Source organism: Sander lucioperca, chromosome 13, assembly GCF_008315115.2.
Source record: "Sander lucioperca isolate FBNREF2018 chromosome 13, SLUC_FBN_1.2, whole genome shotgun sequence".
NCBI classification, from domain to species: Eukaryota; Metazoa; Chordata; class Actinopteri; order Perciformes; family Percidae; genus Sander; species Sander lucioperca.
The window spans coordinates 8,272,501-8,284,183 of record NC_050185.1 but is presented as its reverse complement, the minus strand read 5'-3'; the positions used below and the strand labels follow the sequence as shown (position 1 = coordinate 8,284,183).

Genomic DNA, 11,683 nt, shown 5'->3' with positions numbered 1-11,683 from the left:
TAAGCTATTAAAATATTTGTTGGCATCAATTATGTTATAATGTTAAACATAGGCCTACATGTGGTACAGTGAATCCTTATTAACTGTAGGCCTATCTGTGGATGGCTATCTTAGTGACTACCTTACCCATAGGCCATTAAGCCTATCATCAGTGTTTTTTTTCCCTCACAAAGGCTGATTTATATTTGCTAATAATATGTTGGATTCATGTAAAGACATTTTACTTTTTAAAGACACTTTCAAACAATTAACAATTTGGAGGCCCCCCTGCAGTAACTTGAGGACCCCCTAGGGCCCCCGGACCTCCTGTTAAAGATCTCTCCTATAAGCTATGATAGAGGTAGAGTGATCTTTCTGCTCTGGGTCTATTCTTTCAATTATCTTAATTTAATTAAGTTTGAAGCAGTGTAAAGCTGACAACTAAAACAGTGTCCTGTTGATTCATGGCACAAATTACTTTGACAGTTGTTTTTCCATACTTGTTTTTCAATTGAATTATTGATCAGGAGAGATATATTTGATCATAACTCATCCTTCTTCAAGGTTTATGGGCCAACATTGATTTTAAAAGTTAGGCAAAGCATACGTTAAAAAAAAAATGATTAGGCCAAGACAGTCAATAGTGTTCAAACAATCGTCAGATTTCAAACCTCTCAGAATAAATGATTTCAGAGGCAGGTGCTCCCTGTCACTCAGCATTTAAAGCCTCACTGACAGTAGAGAACAGGGTGAGTATATGATCATGTTTACATTAATATCCTCAGTGTTTGCTTCATGCGTGGTGCTGATACCAGGACCAGTGGCAATTAAACTGACGTAAGCGTCTGCAATATTGCAGTGCCGAAATAGTACTTGTGATTATGTTAAACTTAGGGTAATGTTCACTCAGTGTCCATTTGCTTTGTCTTTACCCCTATTTGCTGTCAAGTCCAGACATATTTGAGTTTATCATGTGGCCCAGAGCAGTAAGCACCCACAGGCACCCCTCCCATAAAGTGCCTCATGACTGACTCAGCATAAGGCTTCAGGCCTGTTTTAAAATGTATAGCTATTGTTGACTCTGGTGGATATTGACTGAGCATTTGCCTGGTAACAGGCCTCCTTGGGCAGACTAAAGTACATATTAGGCTAAATAACTTTAATTAATAAAAAAGGTTAAGGATCCGGGTGTAATCATTTTCCTGCATAAATGACTTCCCCCTCCCATGTTTTTTGTTTAACTTTCTTATTAAGTGAATCAAGAAAACATGCAAGTCTTACAGAAACTGATGTGATAGTTGATTGCCTGATGTGGATTAACTTGTTTGAACTTATTTTTCTTTGTCATTAAATTTGTACTGTAAATGAGGCAATTGTTCTTTTAAACAAATGAGAGCAAAGCCCTTCAAAATCATTGCACTAGGTCTTTCCTTTTTATATTCATATAAATGTTGTTGCGGTGGGGTCAATACTCATATGATTTTCCTTATCTGTGCAGGTTGTTTTGAGATTATTCAAACTTTAAATAAATAAATATTCATGTTTTATGATAACAGAAACTGCCAAGGCTTGCATTGGAATACAAGTCAACAGAAAAATAAGTCGTGTAGCGATCCTGTATGATGCAATACAATACAATAGCTTCTTTGTCACATTTAGCACTGTAAAGTCCTGAAGTATAGTTTAATTAGCTCTAATTCACCCTTATTAATGGATACTCAGACGACTTAATTATTATGTAAGCTACTTTACTTAGATTGCAATTCTTTTATCATATAAATATTTTCCGAGTGAGAAACCCCATCATAGAACATTTAGCTTAGTAGAGCATGAAGCTGACATGGCTGTATCCTCTTCAAAACCTCATTCATGCAACCATTGGATTTTAGACACGGATGATTGCAATGCGATCCACCCAATGCAGATTATCTTTTGAAACTACAACAGGAAAGCAGGCTGAATGTCCTCCCATTCCAGCTATAGTAATAGAGTGGGCACTGCTGTTCAATGTCAAGGTGGCTTTATAAGCCAAATAGGCTGAGCTGAGAGCATTATTGTTGGCATTTTAATCTTCCTATTTAAGAAAAAATCCCCACATGCACAATCACCATTTAGTGAATATATATGGAAAGAATAGACTGGTTTGTTCCATTCATTCACTGTCTGTTCTATTCTTGGGAGCATGAGACAATCTGGCATGTTGTTATTAGGCCTTGTGGTGGAATTTCCCGTGCCATGCAGCAGTGCTCACTCGCCACTGAGTCTATGTGTACTGTAGCTGACTGAAGACAGATAATGAGCCATAGTCATGATGATTTGAATAAACAGAAAGTTTAGCAAAACACATGTTCTTCAAAAAGTCAAAAAAATACAAAATAACTGTAGTCACTTTGCACCCCTGCTTGAATAGAAATGTATTTGAATGGGACTAAAGGGAATATTATGTAACTGATCTTTTAACTTCCCTGTGGCATATAAAGGCTATAGTATATCATCAAGGGTTTGATCAATATCAATGACCCAATGATTACTTCTCCAGTCTACTGCTGAGATTCCTGGATATCAAAACAATATTTTACTGTTAGCCAATCTCCTGTTTTGGCATCAACATCTCTCCACCTACTGAAGTTTCAAGGAACTCTCTTGTGTATTATTACCTATATGGTTTCAATTGCTCAGTAATAGATGATAAATAATCAATATGATGGATATGCAGGCCAGCATCAAAAGACGCTTTTCAACATGATGTATGACTTGTCACCATTGTGTCAACTGTGAAAATGTGACTTCATTGTTTCAACAGCATCTGTTACAAGAAGGGAGGAGGCTGCGCCAGACATCTGTGTTGCAGAGGATAAACTCTGACATTGCTGTTGCAGTTCCCAGTGGTCACAAGGTTGATAAAGACCATGGATTGCACATGACCCAATTACAACATCGCTGTGATTGCTTGTTTCTCCTGTACATTTATTAAATCCTCTGATGTACAGGGAAAAACGTTTGGATGAAGGAGAAACATATTGTTGTCATAGCATTGTGAAAATCATCTTTTGGTGGAATTTCTGGAAATTGTAATGCTTTATCAGTAGCACACAAATGCAACATGATCCATGATTTGACGTCTATTGCCTGCTTAGCTCTCTCTTTCCCTGCAGAAACCTTGTCATTATTTTATCTGGACTCAGCTGTTTTCCCCTCTGGCTGCTATGTAATGACCTTTCTCTTCCAGCCAAAACAGACAGTCACTGCCCATTTAACATCATAGGGCTGAAAACTCATCTCATCAAGAGGCATGTCATGTCACCCACTCAGCTTCCCTTCTGCCTATCTTCTTCTGCTATTTGCACTTATCTTGGAAAAGAAAATCTCTCCTGAGCTTTTAATTTCTTAACATGGCATGTCTATCTTAGACCAATTACAATTACTGAGTCATATGCTGTTGCCTGGGCAGCACGACATTGATGCTTGCTCTCTTCGCTATGCCTAACACCTTTGTTTTGTTTGTTTTGTAATATTGGTCATCTAAGAATTGAGGGTATTTTTTTTTAATTGCCCTCATTGTCTGAAATTAAGGGGATGGACTCTGTCAGGTAACAAAAGGGATTCACCTCCTGGCTTCACTCTGTCATAAAATTGTGGCAATTTTTGCTAAGTTGGAAATGCATGTTTTATATATCCAACCAATTATATCTAACGTGTATATATTTTAAATATTTGTTCTTGTATTCTATCCTATTATTATTTCATGTATATTGTATGTATGTATTTCATGTATATTCTGTGCTGTGTGACTGATATTTTGCTGCTGTAATACTGTAATTTCCCATTTTTGGGATCAATATCTATCTATCTATCTATCTATCTATCTATCTATCTATCTATCTATCTGTCTATCTATCCATCCATCTATCCATCTATCCATCTATCCATCTATCTATCTATCTATCTATCTATCTATCTATCTATTATGTGTGTAGAGTAAACGTGAAAAAGGTGAAAGATTAAAGCAAGAATTGCTTTTTTGTGTGTGTGTTTTTTTCTTTTATTTTCTTTGTTGAGGTTTTGCACAAATACTGTGTTTTTTCTTTTATCCAGTAGAGGTCAGTGGCTGCCGAGTTACGTTGACGCTGCCATAAAACTACAAGTAGAAGAAGAAGTAGGAGGAGGAGCTGGATGTTTGAAAGTGGCGGGCAGTAACAACATTCACCTCAAAGATATTGGTTTAAGTCCACGGGCTAAGGACAAAGCTTAATCAAGTTCTCCGCAACAAATAACATTCAAAAGTTTTATTACGAGTGTTTTATATTAGTGCTGACCATTATCAACCAGAACCGCTGAATGCCGTTGTGTGATATGTAAACGTTGGCATTGGAGGAAACGTGTAAGTAAGTTAACGTTAAAGTCAACGCCTTGCTAATAACTGCAGCTAGCTAGCTAACTTTAGCTAACTAACGTAACCTAAGGCCAACTTTAACTTAATTATTACCCGTCAGCTGGGCTGTAGACTGTTCGTTTGGTCATTGGCATTGTTTTTAATTCAATAAAAATGCACTTTAACGACCGCTAACCATCAAGTTGGAAGCTTGTTTTGCGGTAACGCTACTTCTTAGGTAGCTAACGTTACATTTTAACGTTATATTGCTAGCTAACTGGCTTAGCCTATGTATCCCGAATAGACATATAATGAGTGGAAGTATAAGTACAGTTCCTTCATATCTCTTGCTTATTACCGTTACACAGCTCGGTTTTGATCTGTCTGAGCGAAGGATGGACTTTAGAACATGATGTCATCCTCAGACACCCGTGCGCCATAGATGATGAATAATAATAGACCAACTTCTTGCTTCTTGGACACCATGACAACAGCCATGGTGAACTACGAAATTGATTGGGATGCAACATCTCAAACAAAAAATACGCCTGTGATAGTGAACCAACTAACGTCATAAAAGCGTATTTTTTTATTTATTCCCGGTGTTCTCTGAGAACATTTGTCTATTGGTATTATTATATCAACATTTATTAATGTCCAAGTAACGTTAATGAACATAATGCAACACTAATGCATGTAGCACTTCTTCTTCTTCCATAACGTAGCTACCAAGTTCACAGAATTCAGTATGATTCAAGTAACTTGTAACTTTATCAGGTTTGGATGTCTTTTTGGTATCGTACAATAACACATCGGCAGCAATTATTGTCATTTTCTACAGTTCATCTCAAAATCCTCCTCCAGTATTAATGCAATTCATGTCTTTTTTTTTATTTATTTAACCAGGAAATAGTCCCATTGAGATTCAGATTTTTTTTTTTACAAAGGAGTCCTGGCCAAGGCAGCAGCATCAAAGTTTCAACATACAGTAACAAATGGCAAACAACAGACTTAATACAAAACAGAAACATTACATTAAACACTAAGAAAAATTGACATGATGTTTCATCATTCATGTCAGCAATGAAGACAAATCCTCTTATTTTCATGATGGGAATCACTGTATCTCAACATCTGCCACTGTAGTCAGTATCAACCATAGAACAACCATTTTATTTTTATTGTATCAACACCGCTGTCGCTTATTGAAAATGAAGGTTTTTCAGTTTTATATTCAAGATATTTTGAATGACATGTCATCTTGCCACGTGGCTGGACTGATATTACTTGGCTTCATTATGATAACCTCTTCTGTTTCTTTTATTACTAGGTATAAAGTCTCGCACCATGACAAATGACGATGATAAGGTGATCCCAGTGCGGGTTGCCTTGCGATGCCGCCCGTTGGTACCTAAAGAAATCAACGAAGGATGCCAGTGCTGTCTCACTTTTGTGCCAGGAGAGCAACAGGTCTGTGTTCAACAACAGTTTAGGAAAACGTCCATTATATCCATGTGTATATAATATATATTCTTTTCTTTAAAGCCCATGCAACTACACTACCCAGTATGTGTAAGCTAAAGTGTTTGTTTTCAGGTGATAGTTGGCACAGAGAAGGCGTTCACCTATGATTATGTATTCGATCCCACTGCTGAACAAGAAGAGGTCTTCAATACGACTGTGTCCCCCTTATTGTGTGGGCTTTTCAAAGGTAGTTATATCTTTTAATATAATGATTTATTGAATTCAGTAAGACCATTGTCTCTTTGTTTTTACCCCACTCCTGGGTGCTGGTTGTGCAACATAAGATTCATGGTTTTGCTGGAGGACTCTTCAGTGGCCATTGGCTGCACAAACATGTTAATGAAAGAATTGAATTGGCTGAGATGTAAAATAATTATAAAGATATTTGTTTCTCTTTTCTTGTCTTTTAAATCATTTTGCATCCTCACTGAATTGTCCTTTTTTGTAGGCTACCATGCCACAGTTCTTGCATACGGACAGACGGGATCAGGGAAGACCTTCTCCATGGGAGGAACATACACATCAGCTCAAGAAAATGATCCTTCAGTTGGAGTTATTCCACGAGTTATCAGAATGATCTTTGAGGAAAGGGAGCGGAGGACGGACTGTGACTTCTGTCTGGCAGTATCTTACCTGGAGGTTGGTGGACATGTTTACACAGTTTTTATGTCACTTAGAAATGTATTATGTTCCTTGGTATTCAGCAAATTTGTCATTGCACTATGGTCTTTTTAAAACATTATTTGCTTAAGCTTTTTCCTTTTTTTGATTGTAGATCTATAATGAGGACATATTGGATTTGCTGTGTCCATCTAAAGATAAACCTGGCCTCAGCATTAGGGAGGACCCTAAAGAGGGCATTAAGGTGAGTGACTGACATGTTTACAAAAATGAACGCACAAATTGTCGCATTTCTTTAAAGTGCCCATATTATGAAAAAATCACTTTTTCTGGGATTTGGGTGTTCTTTTGTGTCTCTGGTGCTTCCACACTCATACAAACTTTGAAAAAAAATCCATCCATGCTGTTTAGAGTGAGATACGGTTTCTGAATGTGTCCTGCCTTCAGTCTCTGGGTGAGCTGGTAAAAATCGGCACGGCTTGTGACATCACAAGCCGAAACGAGCAGGCTAACCGCAACCATTAGCTCGTAGCGTTAGCATGCTAACGCTAGCATGCTACCTCGTTCTCAATAGCAAAGCACTGCTACAACACACACAAGTTCACCATAATCTACAAAAGAACTACTTCCATGTGCGCCCTCATTTAGAAGTCTCCCAGCTAATCCTGCCTTGTAACTGACTGAAGTTGTAGAAACAGCCTTTCTTTTACTGTCTATGGAGCTAGCTAGCTGACATGATCTACATCTGAGCTACTGGGCATGTGCAGTGCAATCAAAGATAGTACAGAAGAAGAAAAGAGGTCTCACTCTGTAGCTAAAACAGAGACCAGCTGAAAAGAGGATCTGCAGCAGTGAGAGAGAGCGGTGCAGTACAACAACAATATGGTGTTTTTAGAAAATTAAACCATGTAAACCTATTCTGGTACAACCTTAAAATACAATTATGAACCTGAAAATGAGCATAATATGGCTGCTTTAAAGCTAGATGGAAAGATGCATTCTCATTCTATACCTTGGTGACCCCTTTTAAATCATTACATGTTTAAATATAATATACATGGTTTTATTTCAGTTAGCCTAATAGCTGGTTTGATTTGCATTGAGAGATGATTTTATGGAAAGTGGCATAAATGGCAATCTCTAGGTATGGTGAAGGGGATGTGATGATGTGGGGCTATTTTAATTCCAAAGGCCAAGGGAACTTAATCAGGATGCATAGTATCCTGGATCCATGAAATAACTGGCCTTTAAAAATGAAAATCTGCCTGGCTCTATGGGAATTTAACATAGGGGTGTGTATACTTATGCCCCCTGTATTTTAAGGAAGAACATTTATTTATGTACGATTGAAAGTACATTATTTATTCACAAAGAAAATTGGTGTCCTTAAAGGTTGGATTTTTCCTCATTTTTAAATTAAGGCATTAAGATCAATTTCCAAAAGATGATTTTTTTTATTCCTCTTTTTAGTCAACTTTTGCATGGGTTCATAAACTTATGAGTGCCACTGTATAGTGTGTCAGCTTTTGTTTTTATTGAAAATATCCTGTTTTTTCCAGATTGTGGGTTTAACTGAGAGGCAGGTGTTCTCTGCCCATGAGATGGTGGGTTGTCTGGAGATTGGGAATTCTGCTCGCACCGTGGGTTCCACAGCGATGAATGCCGCTTCCTCACGCTCACATGCTATCTTCACCATCACACTGGAGCAACGCAGAGGGACAGACAAGTTAGTTTACATACATACTTTTAAGTTTACACATAATGAAGCTTTAAATAGTGACATGCACACAAAAAGCATGTTGTTGACGGCTTTGTGTAATGTGTTGGGGTAAACCATCAAATACATCTTTTATTAAACTGCTTTGTATTGCATATATGTAATGAATATATGCTTCAGGTTAACCACTTTTGATTAACATTGATTAGGAAGAGTTGGATGTTGTCTAAAGGGTCAAGTACAGTAAATTAAACTGAAAAATGGGTTATCAAATAGATATTGTTTAATTTTGACATACTGATTGGATGTGATTTATTTTGTGTAGGCTGCTGTTTTTCATAAAGATGCCATATTGAAAACACTATCTTATTTGAATATTTGTGTAATCTTTTGTTGCAGAGTTGATTCAGTTGTTTCAAAATTGCACCTTGTGGATCTGGCTGGTTCAGAAAGGCAAAAGAAAACCAAAGCCGAGGGAGAGCGTTTAAAGGAAGGTAAACTAATTGTGTTTTTTTTTTTTTTTCTGTAGTTTTACTTTGTTAAAAGTTGTCAATTTATGATCCTCCCAATGATATACTGTATGGTGTAGTATACAATTTATATTGTCTCTTTGTAATGAAACATGCCCTTAATAACAGCATTTCTGTTTTGATGCTATTTATCTTCATCTTCAGGCATCAGCATCAATCGTGGCCTTTTGTCTTTGGGTAATGTTATCAGTGCCTTGGGGGATGAAAGCAAAAAAAATAGCTTTGTTCCTTACAGAGACTCCAAGCTCACTCGCCTGCTACAAGGTAAGCTTTTATTTAGATGTTTAAAAGTTACATTGTGGTCGTTAGTCTCAGATACCATCCTGACTTTGTAACACATACAATACAGTAGGCTCCTTCTATTGGCGAAGGGAAAGTTTTTCATTCTGCTCTATTGACCGCATTGTTGTCCAGGGAAGTGTAATTTTGGTACGTGCTGAATAGAGGTCGACCCATATGGGTTTTCTCTGGCCGATCTTTAGAAATCAGGGTCAGTCGATGGCTGGTTAATGCTGCCGATTTATTTTGGCCGATATGTGCTTGTTTTTAAACCTCTATTTGAAAGATAAAATGTAACACTAATATACACAGAATTTCTCTGCAAAAACATTTATTGAACACTTCACCAATCTCACTTGTATACTTCAATTAAAAATGCATAATGTAAAAACATACTGTATATTGTATAAATAACGTATGAAAAATATATTAAATAAACGAAACAGGTAAGAAGAAAATAAACTTTGTCAAATAAACTTTTAAATGAAAAAAAATAAAGTTTAGTGCACTTAGCAGCATTTACTAAACTTCTGAGAATACAAATCTGCAAGCTTCACAGAAAGTGACATGTTATTAATCTCAACACTATTTCCTCCTAACTCCTGTTGAATCACATAAGACTGGGGCTCTCTAAAGTCAGTTCTTGTTCACCTTGTTTGTTAGATCATTGTTCATTTGTTCAAGTGTTTTATCTGTGTTTTGGGGATCCTACTGTTACATGTCCTGTTGACCTCATTAGGATCTTATCTGAGCACATTTCTGTCGTTCAAGCAACTCTTGGTTGTAATTTAAAACACGTCCAGCCAATTTAATAAAATTAAGGGTTTTATTCGTGCTCAAGTCCATAGATGCAGTTAATGGATACAGGCACGGTAAACTGAAGGCTCTGTTAGCAACGATTAGGTCCGTTAGCGGTTAGCTCATGGATGTATTAATTAGCTCCGTTAGCGGTTAGCTAGCTCCAGTTAGCTCCGTTATAGGAGTGGATGAGACTGCCACGGACAGGGGTAACAACCAGACTCTGATAAATGACATTCGAGGAGCTTCCACAGCGGTGTGGTCGCGGTGTTTTGTACGGTTTTATTAGTACAGTTAATCCCAAGGAAAGAACACCAGCAACATGCTATTGCTAACGGTAGTGTCTGAGCCTGAAGTGGCTGAGCGAGACACACTGCAAGACTTCACGAGGGGAGGGTGTCACTGCCCGATGTGAGTCGAGTGCAGATGTGAGTCGCGCATGCTCAGATTTAAACTGTTTACGGCATAACGTGTCATACTGAAATTTGTGAAATCTATAAAATAATAAACGTTTCTCTTTACATACAATAACAGAAGATGGTAATCATTTCAAAAACTTTGTAGCTATCTATGACGGTTTGGTTGCTAACGTTAGCTCAAAATGCCATTCAAGTGACAGCCTTTGTTGTGTTTGATTGCTAACTTTTAGCTAGCAGTCATTTCAAAAACGTTTTAGCTATCTATGATTGTTTGATTGCTAACGTTAGCTCATAGACTGTGCGTTAGCTCAAAAAGCCGTTAGCATCTTGTAGGCTACTTGTCGCAAAGTGACGCATGCGCGACTCACATCTGCACTCGACTCACATCGGGCAGTGACAGAGGGGCTGGAGGCAGCTGGTCTGGGTACGCTGTAAAAAATGTCGCCTATTCATGTTTTTAACACTAGGCTGCCCGCAGATGCGCCTGCCTATTAATCGGCTTGATATTGGCCGATGCCGATTATGTTAAAAAATGCCAAAAATCGGCCGATAAATCGGTCGACCTCTAGTGCTGAACAGGATCTGCGTATAGCTTTATTTTATTTTTTGTTTAATGCAAAATGGCATCATTACTGGTTAATGTACAGGCAGGTGTTCAAAGTACAAACGACGCAAAATGGTAAATGACTGCGGAATGATTGTACTAAGCACTTCTGTGAATCGTTTTCTGTTTGTCATCAGATTCTTTGGGAGGCAATAGCCACACTTTGATGATTGCGTGCATCAGTCCTGCAGACTCCAACATGGAGGAGACCATCAACACGCTGCGATATGCCGACAGAGCTCGCAAGATCAAAAACAAACCTATAGTCAATGTTGACCCCAGAGCTGCCGAAATGAACCATTTGAAACAACAGGTACGGTGTGAAGTTGACTTCACAATCAGATCTCAAACTGCCATTGGCTTATGAAGTTATGCTGCAAGTTAAATGCAGTTAATTTACTCGTTAACAAGTCAAATCTTTGTTGAAGATTGATAAGACAGAAAGTGTGTGTGATACACACTTTACTTCTTCCATTTAAAATGTAGCAAATGTCTTTATTCATACACTTGTTTAGGTTCAGGAGCTGCAGGTGATGCTACTTCATGCCCGTGGAGGAGTAGCTCCGATGCTCTCTGGGTAAGACATCGAATTTCCCCATAGGCTGATGTCCTAACAGGATGTTGGATGAATGCTCCCAGGGTACGTATTACCAATAACAAGAAGCCATAACGGTTACTTGGTCCATCTGTTACAGGCCAGAGTCAGCGGAGAAGGTGACTAAGCTGTTGGAAAGGAATCGCTCCCTGCAGGACGAGAACAATAAGCTAAGCAGGGAGCTGAGCCAGGCAGCTGGACAGACTGCCCTCATGTTTGAAAAGATCATTATGGTGAGCCAGACC

The 11,683-nt window shown here is 38.1% G+C and overlaps 1 protein-coding gene across 4 annotated transcripts in view; it reads left to right on the top strand.

Annotated features, from left to right (window-relative positions):
- The first annotated feature begins 4,099 nt into the window (after positions 1 to 4,099).
- Positions 4,100 to 11,683, top strand: part of kif4 (kinesin family member 4) — a 24,208-nt gene continuing 16,624 nt past the window's right edge. The window contains exons 1-11 of one of the 4 annotated variants that reach the window (XM_035990984.1): positions 4,101 to 4,359; positions 5,676 to 5,821; positions 5,948 to 6,062; positions 6,324 to 6,514; positions 6,651 to 6,740; positions 8,056 to 8,222; positions 8,613 to 8,707; positions 8,888 to 9,007; positions 10,981 to 11,156; positions 11,359 to 11,420; positions 11,539 to 11,671. In XM_035990984.1, coding sequence (XP_035846877.1) covers positions 5,699 to 5,821; positions 5,948 to 6,062; positions 6,324 to 6,514; positions 6,651 to 6,740; positions 8,056 to 8,222; positions 8,613 to 8,707; positions 8,888 to 9,007; positions 10,981 to 11,156; positions 11,359 to 11,420; positions 11,539 to 11,671 — 1,272 coding nt within the window. In that variant the 5' untranslated portion in view covers positions 4,101 to 4,359; positions 5,676 to 5,698. Of the gene's footprint in view, positions 4,364 to 5,675; positions 5,822 to 5,947; positions 6,063 to 6,323; positions 6,515 to 6,650; positions 6,741 to 8,055; positions 8,223 to 8,612; positions 8,708 to 8,887; positions 9,008 to 10,980; positions 11,157 to 11,358; positions 11,421 to 11,538; positions 11,672 to 11,683 lie in introns of all 4 variants that reach the window. The other 3 variants (XM_035990985.1, XM_031311027.2, XM_035990986.1) reach the window with 3 other exon arrangements.